The sequence below is a fragment of the Oryza glaberrima genome, chromosome 7, assembly GCF_000147395.1.
Source record: "Oryza glaberrima chromosome 7, OglaRS2, whole genome shotgun sequence".
In the NCBI taxonomy this organism is placed as follows: Eukaryota; Viridiplantae; Streptophyta; class Magnoliopsida; order Poales; family Poaceae; genus Oryza; species Oryza glaberrima.
Genome location: NC_068332.1, coordinates 8,627,030 through 8,643,496, shown reverse-complemented (window position 1 = coordinate 8,643,496; position 16,467 = coordinate 8,627,030). Strand labels below are relative to the sequence as shown.

Sequence of the window (16,467 nt, the reverse complement as noted above, 5' to 3'; positions counted from 1 at the left end):
GCCAAACGGGGCCTTATAATAAATTAAAGTTGTTGTTTTTTTACAATAAAAACCAACATCTATATTATAAGTACCGGTTTTTCTATAGAATCGGCACCTATAATTTTTTAAATGTGTCTTTCTTGTGTTTTCAGCTCATGGAGGAGGGAAAAGTTATATAGGTGCCACTTTTAACACTTTCGGCACCTATAAAGCTGACCTCTGTGAGCCTTTTGTGTTAGTGTTCACAGGTTGCATCAATGTTGAAAGCAATTCAGTGATAAACATCTGTCTACTAATGGCTTAATTAATACATAAATAGGCTCCATCGGATGGCCCATTAAGCCAAAGAAAAAGCTAAATTTTAAATTTTGAGATTAATTGTGAGATATTTTCAACGTAGTTTCTTTTCAGCATTGGCTTTTAAGTTATCAAGAACACATGTAAAAAAGTTTTACTTATAATTTTTTTTGAAATGTACCTACAAATTTATTTTTATTTCCTAATAAGCCGTTTTGGCTTATTAGAAAAAAAGCGAAACGATGGGGCTAATATATCTTACCAAATAAGTCTCCCAGTACACAGTTGTTTAAACAAGTACATACAGTGAGACATATGTAGCCCTCACAAGATATTTTAGATAAGTTGACTTCAATTAACATATATTCATCATAACGTTGGAGGATGGAGTCATCGATCACTTAGTTACACTGATGAAGTGTTCTTGAAGAGTCCTAAAATAATTATGTTCTTCAATTTATATAAATGATCGGACAAGCATGATCTGTGCTGCATGCCCTATAATTGAAAACAGTTAATGAACCTCCATTTGTAATAAGCGAAAGAGACAGTGATGAAGTCACCCATGACTTACAGAGTTACAATACTAGCCATGCATGTTGGAATTCTTTGTCCTTGTTTACATAAAAAAATTTTGGCTAAAAACGTCACATCAAATGGTTGGACACATACATAGAACATTAAATATAGGGATAAAAAACCAATTGCACAGTTTGCATGTAAATTGCGAGATAAATCTTTTGAGCCTAATGATTTGATAATGTAATGCTATAGTAAAAATTTGCTAATGATAGATTAATTAGGCTTAATAAATTCGTCTCGCAGTTTACATGCGAAATCTATAATTTGTTTTATTATTAGTCTACATTTAATACTTCAGATGTGTGTTCGTATGCTTTAAAAGACCCAGAGAACTGAACGCACATTTGTTCAATTTAGACATAACATAATTTCACTGTAATAAAATATCACAAATTCACAATGATTCTTTTGTGTGCGCTCCGAGAGGGGACGAAAACAATGATTGTACCACGTTGTAAAACCATTTATCTGCCGGCAAAAACTTAAATGCCTGGCCAACTATCTGTCAGAAATTAGTTGTACTACGTTGCATATGAATTATTCGCGAACAATAATGGTATATATATATATATATATATATATATATATATATTTGGGGTGATTGTGCATTTGATCCTGTTATAATGTCCAATTAGATCTTGCTATTTTAAGTTTTCTCAAGAAACACCCAGGGGTCTTCTGGCTAGCTACAAAGGTGGTGGGATAGACGATCTGGATTGGAAGCCTCATCCATTTTAATTATTTGATATTAGGTCTTTCCCTAATATTAACGCCCCCGTTTTATGTTTTCTTATTAAAACCTTTTTTTTAAATGAAGATCATGGTTGACCCTATTCCATAAGGGTTAATTGAATTCATACCACTTCAAATTGACAAATTCGAAAAAAGTACCACTATTATTTGCGATATCCGCTAAGTGCCACTGAAAATTTGCAAATTTGAAAACATACCATCGCCATAACATTTTCTATTTTCTTCTTTCTTTTCTTCCATCGTCTCGCTGCGAGGAGGCTAGTTGGCAAGCCCCTCTCCATCAATAAAAAAGAGGTAGGCGACGAGCATCCTCCCCCATCAAAGGCCATCGCCGGAGCGAAGAACGCCATCCCCCAGTGCTTCCTGCCTACCCCATCACCCCACCCCTGGCATGGAGCTCCTACCGACGGCGGCCATTGAAAAAAGACAGTAGACGAAGCCCAGAGCTTCATTGGCCACACCAGCCTCCGATCCGTACCGTACTACCGTCCTGGACCTCCCCTGTCCTGGATATATAACGTTGCCCCAACCAATGTCAAAGAAGGTAGAAGCCCGTCGCCGTACTGCACTGCCTCGATCCGCCTGAGGTCCGAACGTCAACCATGCTCGACGTGCTCCAGTCCGCCCCAATCAGGACACCGACATTACTGCTGCGCCGCCCGCACGCTGCCACGTCCCCAGAGCATGCTGACAGGGAGAAGAAGAAAAGAAAAAAAAAGAAAGAACATGGAAAATGTGATGGTGATAGCATGCTAATATCATAAATATCATTGGTCATTGTGCAAATATGAATATCATGGTACAATGACCGAGGATATATAAGTAAATCTACTTATCATATATTTAAACATGCTATTAGTTAATCCCTCCATCCAAAAAAAACCCAATCCTAGAGTTGAATCTGGACATTCAAATCTAGGGTTGGGTTTTTTTGACTGAGGGAGTATTCCTCGTAAACAAGCGATTCATTAATGTTTATATTTCCCAATACCCATGTAGCCAATCTTATGTGGAAGAATGAAGAGTCACGCATTAAATCCGAGAAAGTCATTAAGAAGATAGATGGTTGGATTGAAATATAACAATCTAAAATAGATAGATGGAGTAGCATTTTTCTAAATCAGAAAATGTATAATGGCACAGATCCAATTAACCCATTTCACAAAGCAACCTAACAATGTTAATTCAAGGATTTTATACCCTTACTCATTTGACATACTTTCTCGTTTTTTTATGGGAATGTCTATACTGCAGTCGCATGTTTTTTGTGTCCTATTTCAGTCAGATTTCTGTACCACACGATTTACATCTAACAGCTCACAAAAACTGCTACAATAACATATTATAAAAGTCTAGATTTATTTTTTTAGACCAATACAGGCCAAAAAAGCCCATATGTCTTAAAAACAAATTGACAAGCCCAAAATAAAGTCTAAAAGAAAAACAGAGACAGGCACGTGATCAAACAGAGCCCACAAAACAAACATATTTAGAAAGCTTGCAATCTAAGTTGATGGGCACGTGATGACAGCTAACTATTACAAATCACAACTAGGACCACCTCTTTCCAAAGAGATCACACAACACACGCCGCAACAATCCAGATTATACTAGGGAGATGGAGCTAGAGGAAGAGAAAGATCCCCCAAAACATCAATCCAAAATCAAGATGAATTCAGCAGAGATCAAGAAGAGAAAGATAGGCTTAGGAAAAGATCAAGGTTCAGAAAAGAAGGAAATGTCAGGAAAGAATATCAAATCTATCAAAGAAACTGGTACTAAAGGTCAATCCAAAGAACTCCAAAAAGAAGAATCGAAGAGCAGAAAGAGCACAAAAGACAAGTCCAAGAAGAACAAAGGTGAGTGAACAGAAAAATTCTCCAAATATTACCTGCTTGGTTTTTTTCAGAATTTGATTCTTCGTTTGGAATTTGTTTGATCAGATCTGTAAAGAAAAGTTAATGAGGTTAGAAATGTAGAAACTGATTAGATCTAAAAAAAAAAAATGAATCTGTTCTAATATGACTAAATAGAGTTAATCTGAAAGTAAATCTGACCACTGTAAGTAAATTGGACAAATCACTGTAACTGTCATTTTAGAACTGGGCAAATCACTGAAATTTTCAGAATGGTGAATAGTATGAATTTGTTCTAATATGAACTCATAGAGTCAATCTGAATGTACTGTCAATGATTGTGCAGATATGACTCAAGTTCCAGCAAATGCAGAAGAATTTCACAAGGAATACACCACCAAAGTGATCAGAAAAGAATCAAGAACATGTATAAATTATTTTCTTGCCTGATGAGAAGCAAAATTAAGATTTGCTTACATTATTTTCAGTCATTTAACAATTTTCAAACAAGTTACAGTGAAAGAATAATAAAAATACATACAAAAGAACACTGTAATTTTAGTTCAATATACATGTAACTGTAGGAAACACTGTACAAATTCTAACAAAAGCATGATCTAAGGCAGTTTTATTTTCAAATTGAAATGGTTTCAGATTCATTAAGCATAGAACAAGTCATCGGTACTTCAAGCATACAGGAAATGGAGACAAATGAACAAGTCAAATCAAAAGACACTTCCAAAGGTATGTATTCTTCATACTTGACTTTTATTTTTGTTTCATTTCAAATATTTCAGAAATCACCAATTATCATAGAGTGAAATTGTGTATTTGCATGATAGCAGTATATTCAAAAGAGCACATAATGGTCTTAATTTTCACATATTTGTCTACAAATCAATATACAAACTAGTTACAGTCAAATATTTATAAAATTACATAAAATGAACACTGTAAATTTAGTTCAACAAACATGTAACTTCTAGAAGCAGTACATATTTCATTACAACATTATAAGGACTATACAACAAATCTGAAAAAAAAGTAATTCAAAGCAAAAATGAAATGTCTATGACTAAAACGTAACGTCAATGATTGTGCAGATATGACTCAAGTTCCAGCAAATGCAGAAGAATTTCACAAGGAATACACCACCAAAGTGATCAGAAAAGAATCAAGAATAGGTATAAATTATTTTCTTGCCTGATGAGAAGCAAAATTAAGATTTGCTTGCATTATTTTCAGTCATTTAACAATTTTCAAACAAGTTACAGTGAAAGAATAATAAAACTACATACAAAAGAACACTGTAATTTTAGTTCAATATGCATATAACTGCAGGAAACACTGTACAAATTCTAACAAAAGCATGATCTAAGGCAGTTTTATTTTCAAATTGAAATGGTTTCAGATTCATCAAGCATAGAACAAGTCATCGGTACTTCAAGCATACAGGAAATGGAGACAAATGAACAAGTCAAATCAAAAGACACTTCCAAAGGTATGTATTCTTCATACTTGACTTTTATTTTTGTTTCATTTCAAATATTTCAGAAATCACCAATTATCATAGAGTGAAATTGTGTATTTACATGATAGCAGTATATTCAAAAGAGCACATAATGGTGTTAATTTTCACATATTTGTCTACAAATCAATATACAAACTAGTTATAGTCAAATATTTATAAAATTACATAAAATGAACACTGTAAATTTAGTTCAACAAACATGTAACTTCTAGAAGCGGTACATATTTCATTACAACATTATAAGGACTTTACAATAAATCTGAAAAAAAAAGTCTAGTAATCAACATAAAAACAAATTACAGTCCAAAAATTAAAAAAAAATACATAGAATGAACACTGCAAATAGAGTTGAACATACATGTAACTCCTAGAAGCAGTATATATTTCATATAAACAAGTAAAACAATTTGATTTACCTTTTATTTAATTTTGTTGGACTCTGCAGCAAATCTGAAAAATTCAGAGAAAACAAATCATTACTTTCATATTTTGAGTTATGTTTATATGCAGAGACTAAAATGAATAATGAGTTATGTTTATATTTTGAGTTATGTTTATTTGCAGGTATCTCATATGAGTTATCTCAAGAAGAAATAAGCATCAACGACAAGATGAAATTAAATAAAGAAAAAACAAATTCAAGTGATGAGTACAACAATTGTACTCTACATGATGAATGGTCTCTTTTAGGAGTAAGTTTTAGAATGACAGAATTTATAATATCAAACAAAAATCAGCAATACATGTCATAAAATAAATTTTTTTTCAATTTGCAGGCTCAAAATTATTCATATACAAGACTCATGAAACAAATTATATCATCTCAACCTTCAATATCTGAAGTTCAGGTATTTTACAAGTGTAATAAATGTAATGCTGAAGACAGATAAACAATATTATTAATGTGTAAAACTAACATTTTAAATTTCAAATGCAGCAAGAAATATCAACAGAATCAAACTTTGTTGCTACACCAAGAGCATTTCAGGTACTCACATATTTCATAAGAAGAAAGAAAATAGTAAATATGTATTAAATTTTAAATAATTGTCTTATTATTTGAATTACTTTTTGTGTAGAATTCAATGATATTGACAACAAGTAGAACAGAAGATATTCCTTTTGATATGGATTATGCTGATATGGATTATGCTAATACAAATCAGGTATGAATTAATTTATTTTTTTGCTTCTATAAATTGTATTTGTGATACAATTAATGTTTGAGTTTACTTATGATATTATTTGTTCTAACTATTTTTAAAGGTTGAAGATGAGGATCTAGAAGATAATGAATTGGAAAATTGGAATCTTGATATGTTCAATCTGTCAAACGGTCAAAATGTAAGATTTACTAAGAACATTTCATTACTGAAAATTTTACATTTGAAGAATGTTATTCAAATATAAAAGATAAAATTTGATTTGATAATAATTGTTGTGAAATTAAAGAAATTTTTTTTAAAAATAATTGTTTGAAATTTGAAATTGAATTTTTGAATAAGCAGGTGCAAAATTCAGCTGACAACAGTACCGAAATTGGAAATCAAGCAACAACAAATGTTGATACAGTGGAAAGTAATGATTCAGATGCAAATGGAGAAATGTTGACAGAAGAAAATATAAAAAATTTTTTGGAGCAAGAACAAGAAGCTACAAAAGGAAATAATGCAGCAATTGATGCGAAGTACATTCCAAGAGTTGATATGCAGTTCAAATCAATTAAAGAAGCACACGATTTCTTTAACTTTTATGCTTTGTTGGCTGGATTTTCTGTTGTCATTGCTCACAATTACCACAGTACAAGCAAAAAAAGGAATGGAGAAGTGATTAGAGTAACACTCAAATGCAATCGACATGGAAAAGCAAAGTCAGAATCACAAGAAGAAGAAACAGAAGAGACATTAGTAGCAGAGAGAAACAGTAATGAGATTAAAGCCACAAGTTGTAACTGTGCACTGGTAATTTCTGAGAGAAATTTGATTTGGAGAATTACAAGGGTTAATTTAGATCACAATCATAAGATGAGTCCAAGAGATGAAGTTAGATTCTTGAAGTCACACAAAAATATGACAACAGAAGAGAAAATGCTGATAAGGACACTAAAGGAATGCAATATTCCCACAAGGCATATGATTGTGATTTTGTCAACTTTGAGAGGAGGGCTGACATCTTTGCCTTATACTAAGAAGGATGTTAGTAATGTGAGAACTTGTATAAATAAAGAGACAAGTAGCAATGATATGATGCAAGTTCTTCAATTTTTCAGAAAGAAGAAGGAGAAAGATCCAAAGTTCTTTTCTGAATTTGATTTGGATGAGAATAAGAAGGTGACAAATTTGTTTTGGACTGACGGAAGGTCAATTGACTGGTACGAGAAGTATGGAGATGTTGTTAGTTTTGATACAACATATTTCACAAATAGATATAAAAAATTAAAGATCATGATCATATAAAACAATAATTTGCATCAGTCAGAACACACCCTTGTAGTGTTAAGCTGAACTTGGGAGTTCCACTACACAAACTAAAACTAATATCAAACATTCAGACATGTATATATATAAAGTGACAGGTTGACATCACAGATACACATTTCACGGTACAAATAACTTAGTTTCAAGATAAAAAATAGTAACTAACAAAAGGGAAGAGAACATACTCATGGATTTTACTTGTTGAAAGTTCACAAACAGCAGTATAAATGTCTTTTTGATATTGAGATACTTGAAATGATTGCCTCTCAGGAGTATACGGATCAGTGCAATACTTTGCTGGATTGATAATTCTTCTCAGATCTTTTTGAGATTTACTTTGTGAATATTGTCCAATTGATTTGCTCATATTACACAGAAGAACTCTCTTTGGGCTTCTATATGATTCGTTGCAAATTTCTGGAGCAATCTTCACAACTCTATTAAGCCTATTGTACATAATGTCTGCTTGATTACTCAAATCAACACAATTTTCAGAAAACTTTCTTTCTCCAAGAATTACACAATCGGGAGATTCCTGTAAATGGAAATGTAAAAATCAAGTTTTAATTTTTTTGTGCACTGAACATTTAAAAAAAATAAAAAGAAGCAATATATAAATCAGTACATACCTTTTTTATGGAGTTTTGCTTTATGAATTGTTGAGCAGTATTGACATTTTCTTTATCCTGATTGATCATTTAAATGAAAAAAATCAAACATAAGGGTAAATCTAGTGTAAAGACATATTTAGTAAAAAGAAAGAAGAAATATGAAAGTTCAATTAGTATACAATAACCAAAGTTACAAAAAAATCATATTACATTATTAAATCACTGAATCAACAAAAAAATAAAATAAAACCAAAGAAACAAAAATAATAACATGTCATGAAAACAATAAACGTAAACAGGAACAAATCTATCATAACTGAACTTTTTGGGACAAAATAAAGAGAAACAATCAGAAAGTCATCTTGACATATTAAAATGAATATGTACCTTATTAGCACAAATTTCCTTGGCAACACCTTGAGTTTGTGTAAAGTCCAGTGTGCACATTACAAGTTTCTGAGAAAAGAAAAATGGTGAAGTGTCACTGAAAACATATTTTTTTTAATTTGAAACTTAATATAGAGTCAACTAAAAACTTCAAACAGTCCTTGTTAGCACAAATTTCTTTGAAATCATCTTGCGTTTGTGTAAAGTTTAGTGTCTGAGGAAAGTAAAAAAAACATTGAAAAACAATACCTCATTATCAGAACAATTCACAGAGTCTTCAATGTTATCTTCCAAAGTTTATGATAAATTCTTTGTTGAAATCTATAAAAATAAAAAAATTTAAGAACAATTAAACTAAAATCAATATCTAAAATATTGGAGAAGTGTCAATGATAAAATGACTTACCAACTTTTAAATAGCTTGCTTGGCAGGAATTGGGGAAAAAGAATCAGGTACAATATACTTTTTATTGTGATCGAAAACCGGTGTAACTTCATTATTCAAAATGTCAATATCATCTGCAGGATCCCATATTTGAAACTTTGGAAAATCATCGTCTGACAAAACTGGTTCCCTGTTATTGAACCCAACAATTCGAGACTTTGCCTTGTTTGGAGCTTCAAGTTATTTACCAAACAGAAAAATAGAAAAAAAATAAATTATCAAACATATTATAAAATTTAAAGTCTACAGAAAACACAAATAAACAAATCGTTTCTCATTTGTTGAATGAATCATTTTTCAAGGCATGGAAGCATATAAAAAGGGAAAGAGTATACAGAACAAACTATAAAATATAAAATATAAAACAAACAGAAAAAGAATCACAAAGAATATAATGAAAACAATTAAAAAAAAATAATATTTACCTAAACATGAAGGAATGTTGCTGTCTGGATTGCAGTTTACTGGAGTAACAAATTCTTGACCTTTAAAATTCAAAATAAACATAAACAATTAACTATAGAATAGAAGCATAGAAAAAAATATTGAATTAAAATACCTTCTTTTGTAAGCTTCATTATTTTTGCAACATCTACATTATCAATTTCCTCTTTATTGTTTGCATTTCTGTTATCATCAATATCATTGTCCATATTGTCCTAAAAGAAATAGAAGTAGGAAGATATGTAGGACAAATTAAATAATTTTACAAATAAAATATGAATATGAAATAGTAAGGTACCTTTGGACTGTGAGCAGAAGTAACATCATTTTTTTCATCATTGTTTTGGTCTGTTGGATTGCAACTTTTAGCTGAAAATATTAATTTGAAATTAAAATCCAAACAGGAAAAAAAGGATCATATGAAGTACAAATTTGATATAAAACTTACACAATTTGTCGACTTCACAAGATAAATTTGTGTCAGCATTACTCTTGCTTGCATCAGCTAACAGAGCCAACACATCAACAAGTAGTTTTTTGGGTCTCTCATCAGCCATATCATCCTCATTACCAAAATAATGAACAAGTAGCCCATGTATTTTGTTCTTAATGTCAACAGGCAACATATTAGGAATTGAAGAATTGACCATTTCAAAAAAGCTTGTATTGTTGTGCTTCTTTGGAACATCATCAGAGGAAGCAACTGTATCAATCTATAACAAAATTGTAGGAAAAAAAATTAAGGAACAGAAAAAAAAGAAAAACGTTACATTAATATTGAAAACAAAAAATTACCATTTTGTAACAAGTTGATGAAATATCTTTCAATGGTCTTCTGCCATAAACACCTTTGGATTTCTTATCAAATTTTGAAAATTCCTTGATCATATTGCCTTTCCAAACATTGATCCTTGGAATGTCTAAGGGTAACTTTCTGAGCCCAAAGTTTACATAGTCCAAGTAATTGACCTAAAAAAATTGTGTGAATGGAGTAAATATATTACAGTAAAATAAAAGTTTGAAAAGAAACTAACCGCAAGACAGTAAAAACATCCACCAAGACTCTTTGATTTCTCCAGCTTTCTTATATGTTTCATCAACCAATCAAAGATGAGTTTGCTCCAATTCAAATTATCAATCAACTCAATGTTTTCAAATGCACTCAGATATTTGTTACTAGGCACCAAAGAAGAGTTTGGACAAAGAAAGCAGTTGAGAGATACTAGCATGAAACTGATAAGAATTTGATCATCTATCATATGTTCCCCTTTAATGAACTTGTCCCCAAAAAATTTCACAGAGGGCATTGCTGATTTGCCAAATGTTTCAAGAATCTTGTTTTTTCCAAGTTCAAAATTAAAAGAAATTTCAATTCCTCCAACAGGCAATCCAAGAATAATATGTACACAATCTTCTATCAATGGAATTACTTTGTCATCAACAACTATATTAGAAGAAGACACATCTACATGATTAGCAATCCAAGAGGCAAACTGATTTGGAACAAATGAAGACTGGAAATTCAGCAGGCTTTTAAAGCAAATCCTTCCAATAACTTCCTTATCATGTACTGATAAATTATTGATTACTTTAGAGAAATACTTCACATTGAATCTAGTGAAAACTTCTTCACACTTGTTATCTTTCTCAAAGGTTTTTCTCTGCCAAAAAAATTTAAAGAAAAGAAATTAAAAAAACTAAAGAAAAAATTATTCACCAATGAAATAAGGTAATAAAATTACCTTATTTTCAGACTGTTCACCAAGCATGCTTAATTTCATTTTCAAAGAATGGAGAACTAGATCATTGTGAATCTCTAACAATGCATCATCGATAATTGAGTCTGATTCAACTTTTTGTCTCTGAAAATAAAAAATATCATATTAAAAAAATAATGTAAATTACAAAAAATCTAAATATGCATTAATCATACCTTCTTTTTTATGGTCATGTGTAAATGGCCTTTTACCAAGCTTTATTTTCAATTTCTTCATAAGCTCTTCTTTAGTTAAATGAAGCAAAGGATCATTTTCCTCAAAATGTTGGTCCTTAATAAAAAAACAAGAAGATTCAAAAAAAAATATTGAAATAAAAAATAAACTTCCATGATAAATGAACATGACAAATGAACTTACATGATTATCAGAACTTTCATCATGATTAGATAAATGAACATCACCATCATGATTATCAGAACTCAAACTACAATCATTGCCACTGTTAGATTCACTAGAAATATCCACTTTTGATCTTTTTCTATGACCCATGACTGCAAGGAGAGAAAAAAGATCTCAAAACATAAGTATTATGGACTAAAATATATAACAAAACAGAATAAAACATACAAGTTAAATGCACCATGTCATATGAAAATAATATTACTTTCATATAGTAGAAATAATTATTTTCATAGAGTAGTGTCAAATGTGTAGCACAAACTCATGTCATATATAAGAGTATAGTGATGACTAGGAATTCTATACTCTTCTCCTTCTGAACAAATGTATTAACAATACTCTTCTCCTTCTGAATACTAAACCTGAGCATGCAAAATGCAGAGACAAAAATTGACTACTATAAAAAACATTCTAGTACAGAAATCTTCAATAACTTGTGTTATTTACTCATGTAAGGTTGTCATTGAAAGATTAAAAATACCAAACTAAAATGCAAATGGCATATATCATTTGTGGATTTCTAGAAAAAAAACATTCTGAATCAGTGCATAAACATCCACCTAAATAGCATATAGCATTTTCTTGCATAGATTTAGAAACTGACATCAAAGCATTACTACAAAATCAATCAGTGCACAGAACATGCAAATCAAGGGTATACAGAAGGGTCAACAAATGTACATTGCACACATCTAGTTCACAAAAGCAAAAGCACAGATCTAGTTCACAAATGCAAAAAAGCAATCACAAAAAGATATATCTAAAATGAAATGAATCACACATCTAGTCCACATAAACAATATCTAGGGCTAAGAACACAAATCACAACCATAAACATAACAGTACTCTTCTCATTTTGAATACTGAACCTGAACATGGAACATGCATCAGAGACAAAAAAAAAATAACAACCATAAATACCATTCTAATAAAGACATAAAACCTGAAACTTAGTACAAACCAGTATATCTTAGTCATGCAAAAAACAACTGATAATATCAATAACAAATTTAACTGCTCATATAAGGTTGTCATTGAATTAACATATAGCATTTGCAGATTTCTATAATAAAAACATCCTGAATGCATTACTACAAAAACAATCAGTGCATACAGATAGGTGAACATATGTACATTACTCCCTTATTTGCACACATCTAGTTCAGAAAAAAGCAAAAAACACAGTTCTAGAACAAAATAAAAAAGCACGTAACTAGTTCACAAAAGCAAAAGCACAGATCTAGTTCACAACTACAACCACATCATGTTCTGTAATTTTCATATAGAAGACAAAAGCAAAAGCGCAGATCTAGTGCACAAGACAATATATAGGGCTAAGAACACAGAGATCACCGAGTCATAAACGAATATGAATCAAGGGGATTCACCATATCAAACACATACATAGATTCCGAGTCGAAACAAACTCAGATCTACAAGCCCCACGAATCAACGACCTAAAACACAAGGGAATATCACAAAAACGAAGGGGAAACTCACCGAAATCAGCTCCAACATCACAGCCGTGTCGTAGCCACTAGCAAACCAAAGACTACGAGAAGAGAAAAATGAAGAGATGAATCAACACAAGAGCAACAAATAGAAGAAGAAATCGATAAAAAATGGAAAATAAATCTGCCACCTTCACCTCCCGCAAACTGCGCAACAGGACTGCACAATCACCGGACGGAATCGCTGCCGCTCCTCCCGACGGAAACGCCGCCGCTCCGCCCGACGGAATCGCCGCCGCGTCGCCTGAGACGACGAGAACGAGAGAAATATCTCTCTCTCTCTCCCTCTATCTGACTCACTCTCTCTCTCTCCGTCGGCACAAAAAAGACAAGCGCGGATTTCAAAATTCGAACAGTGCCCATGGGTCCCACACAGGCTGTCGAAAAAAATTTCTGATGTGGATCCCACATAATTACCACACACAAAAAAAAGCCCAAAAGCCCAGACACAAATAAAAAGCTCATAAGCCCACACACCGATACTACAAAATGAACTACAAGCCAGTACGAATCACAAAGAAATCCGACGGCTTAAAAAACGAATGATAGAGCCAAGAAAAAACATGCGACTGCCAAATAGCCATCCCGTTTTTTTATTCAACCAAATATGTACTGTTGGGACTTTATTTCTTTTTTCTGAATTATTTTCTTATGAAAAATTACTTGCATCACTAACAGATGGATGGACACACATGTCAGACTTTCATTCTTTCCTCTTCCTCTTTCTCATTCCCCTCGGTTTCTCTCTCGTTCAAGCAGCGCGCAGGCGCCGAGCAAAGTAACGTGGGAACGACGGTGGTCGGCGACGAGGCTATGGATGGCTTGACGAGGTTGGGGGCGGCTCAACTCATTGTCTAGAGTCTCATGAAATCTGGCATGGAGGGGGAAGCGGCTACTGAAAGTGGGCGGGCAGCCATGGCGACAGCGTGCTCTCTTGGGCCTTCCTTGACACCTGTCCCCGGTGAGCTCCCGCACCCTCCCCCTCATCCAACTCCGTGCCCCTGGGTGGCACGCCTACCCTGCGTGCAGTGGGTCTCTTGCTCCACGCAGCTGCTCTCCCTTCACCCGCGCATGCCTCCGTGTATGGCAGTAGTGACCTTACCCTCTTCATCCCCTCACCCACCTCCGCGCCACATGCCAGCAACCGTGCGCCGGACCTAGCTCCTTGACCTCGCTTCGGGTCTCGCTCCACACCGCTGCTCTCCCTCTACCGGCCTATACCTCCCTCTGTGCCCGGTTGTGGCAACCGCGCCACCGCTCCCTCTATCCCAGCCCTCTGTATCAGTGAAAACCTAGTGCTAGGCCAGCTGCGTCGCCAAACTGAGTTGGGTCAGGCCGGGGGTCATGGATTTGTTAAGGTTGGGGGATACGGTTATGCGGAATCAAGGACATTTTGGTTAGTTCGGGCTAGTATTTTTTTTTTCTTTTTCATAAATGTAACACAAATGGTGGAGTGAAAACAAGGTCAGAAGGTAGCTACAATTTTGAAAAGCGGGGTCAATAGCAAACTTTAAAAAGTAGGATTATGTTAGTAGTTAGGCATCAAAATACGGTTAAACGAGCAATTGTCCGTATATATTTGTTGATGCTAATTAAGTATTTGTGTGAGCAATATAATATGATAAACATATTTAAAACAGTTAATATAATCTAATAGGATCCCACCATGTATGTTTAATTTGTGCTATTTTTCCCTTTTCTACGGTACCCTAGGATAATAGGCCATCCGTTGCTTTCTATCGAATGGATTATATCCTATAATAAAAAAATAAACTGATAGTATAGGCGGTAGAAATTTTCATGTGGCACTTATTTCTTTTCAGTAAATCACTGGATTATTGAAATGTATTACTCTCTCCATCCCAATTTAATTATCACATAAGATTTTTCAGATTTTTCCGAAATGATCATTATCTAACAAAGTGTCTCTTTGTTTATTTGTGCAAAGAGTAAATGTGTATCGTGAAATGTACTGCATGCATGCAACCAATAAAGATTAATTTTTATCGGTTCATTTAACCTATATATGCAACATTTAATGTGTGAATTAATTTTGTTAAGACGAAGCGACGGAGCTTGATCGATAAGGATTATTTTTACAATGATGGATGTTTTAATGTTGTTGGTTTTGATGTCATTTACTTTAGAGAGTTATCAAATTAAGATGGAGGGAGTATTTCCTATTTGATATTCTTTGGAAACAACACTTTTTTTATAAAAAAAACTATTGCATTGCTTATACCACTTGTTTAAGTTATTTGTTAAGTTTATTTATTAAAATATTTGATTTATACCTATGATCAAATCGATAATCTGTAGCAATAATTTACCCAATAATTTAAAACAATCATGGCCTTAGCTAGGACGCAGTTATATTTTCAAAGGAACCGGATCCTCTAATGTGAACTGCTCCCTGACGTGGTCACTGACAGGTGGGCCCGTGAGTGGTGGGGCCCACATGTCAGTCACCACGTCCCTCTAACTTCACGTTAGAGGATCCCAATCCATTTTCACCAGGAAGATTTTTTTTTTAGATAATGGAATATAACATCCCGGTCTTTGCTCAAGAGAGCTACAACCAATTATTACAGAGTAGCACTCAATCAAGTGTGTAGTTCAACAAAACATTGAAAACACCCAATGAACAAAATAAGTAACGAAACTAAAATAAGGAAAACACATTATTGAAGTCTATTTGTGAATCTCCAACCATAATTGACAAAAAGTTGCATAACTGTCGTCTCAAGCTTGCGATATGCAACTTTTATAAACTCTCCGTCTTCTTCACACTTTTGTAGTTGCGCCCAATATTAAAGCCAATATGTTGCGCTGAAAATTACCTGCATATATGAGATAGATGATGATTTATCAAAAATCAAATCATTCCTGCTCAACCACAGAGCCCAACATATATTGTAGAAGCTCCTACAAGTACAAACTTGCTCCTTTTCTTGTCCACCCCTAAAAGCCAACCATAAAAAATATGTGTTATGCTAGTAGGAATGTATAAACCAAAAGAGAACTGGACTGCTCTCCATATAAACTTTGCATAATGGCAATCTATAAAAAGATGTTGGATAGATTCATTTTTCATGCAGAACATCTCAAACTACCATTCCAATTCCGTCTTGCCAAATTGTCTTTAGTTAACACGACACCTTTAAGCAAATACCACATAAAGATCTTAATCTTAAGCGGCATCTTGAGCTTCCAAATTATCTTGTTTCTCTCAATATAGCCACTATTAATTAAAGCAAGATACATTGACCTTACCGTGAACTGACCATTCTGATTAAAGTTCCATTTAAAACAATCAGATGAGTGATTCAACTGGATATGTACAATAGAAGCACACAAATCATGCCAAGAAATAAGATTCTGATGTGGAACAGAACTCTCCTAAAAGACACATTA

At 33.2% G+C, this 16,467-nt stretch overlaps 2 protein-coding genes across 2 annotated transcripts; one reads left to right on the top strand and one right to left on the bottom strand.

Moving 5' to 3' along the window:
• Positions 1-2,820: 2,820 nt before the first annotated feature.
• Positions 2,821-13,361, bottom strand: LOC127779851 (uncharacterized). The gene is made up of 16 exons (XM_052306770.1): positions 13,185-13,361; positions 13,043-13,094; positions 11,501-11,634; positions 11,108-11,413; positions 10,400-11,026; positions 10,161-10,334; positions 9,814-10,078; positions 9,664-9,734; positions 9,481-9,580; positions 9,347-9,406; positions 8,726-9,094; positions 8,477-8,545; positions 8,108-8,164; positions 7,664-8,013; positions 5,418-5,451; positions 2,821-3,559 (listed from the first exon to the last, which is right to left on the bottom strand). Exons 4-11 carry the CDS (start codon positions 11,144-11,146, stop codon positions 8,889-8,891), a joined length of 1,542 nt encoding a protein of 513 aa, XP_052162730.1. The 5' UTR covers positions 11,147-11,413; positions 11,501-11,634; positions 13,043-13,094; positions 13,185-13,361; the 3' UTR covers positions 2,821-3,559; positions 5,418-5,451; positions 7,664-8,013; positions 8,108-8,164; positions 8,477-8,545; positions 8,726-8,888.
• On the top strand, positions 3,233-7,784 carry LOC127780154 (uncharacterized). The gene is made up of 13 exons (XM_052307111.1): positions 3,233-3,473; positions 3,817-3,897; positions 4,125-4,214; positions 4,574-4,654; positions 4,882-4,971; positions 5,566-5,693; positions 5,778-5,849; positions 5,939-5,989; positions 6,081-6,167; positions 6,268-6,345; positions 6,510-6,688; positions 7,271-7,394; positions 7,749-7,784. Exons 1-13 carry the CDS (start codon positions 3,233-3,235, stop codon positions 7,782-7,784), a joined length of 1,338 nt encoding a protein of 445 aa, XP_052163071.1.
• Positions 13,362-16,467: the final 3,106 nt, after the last annotated feature.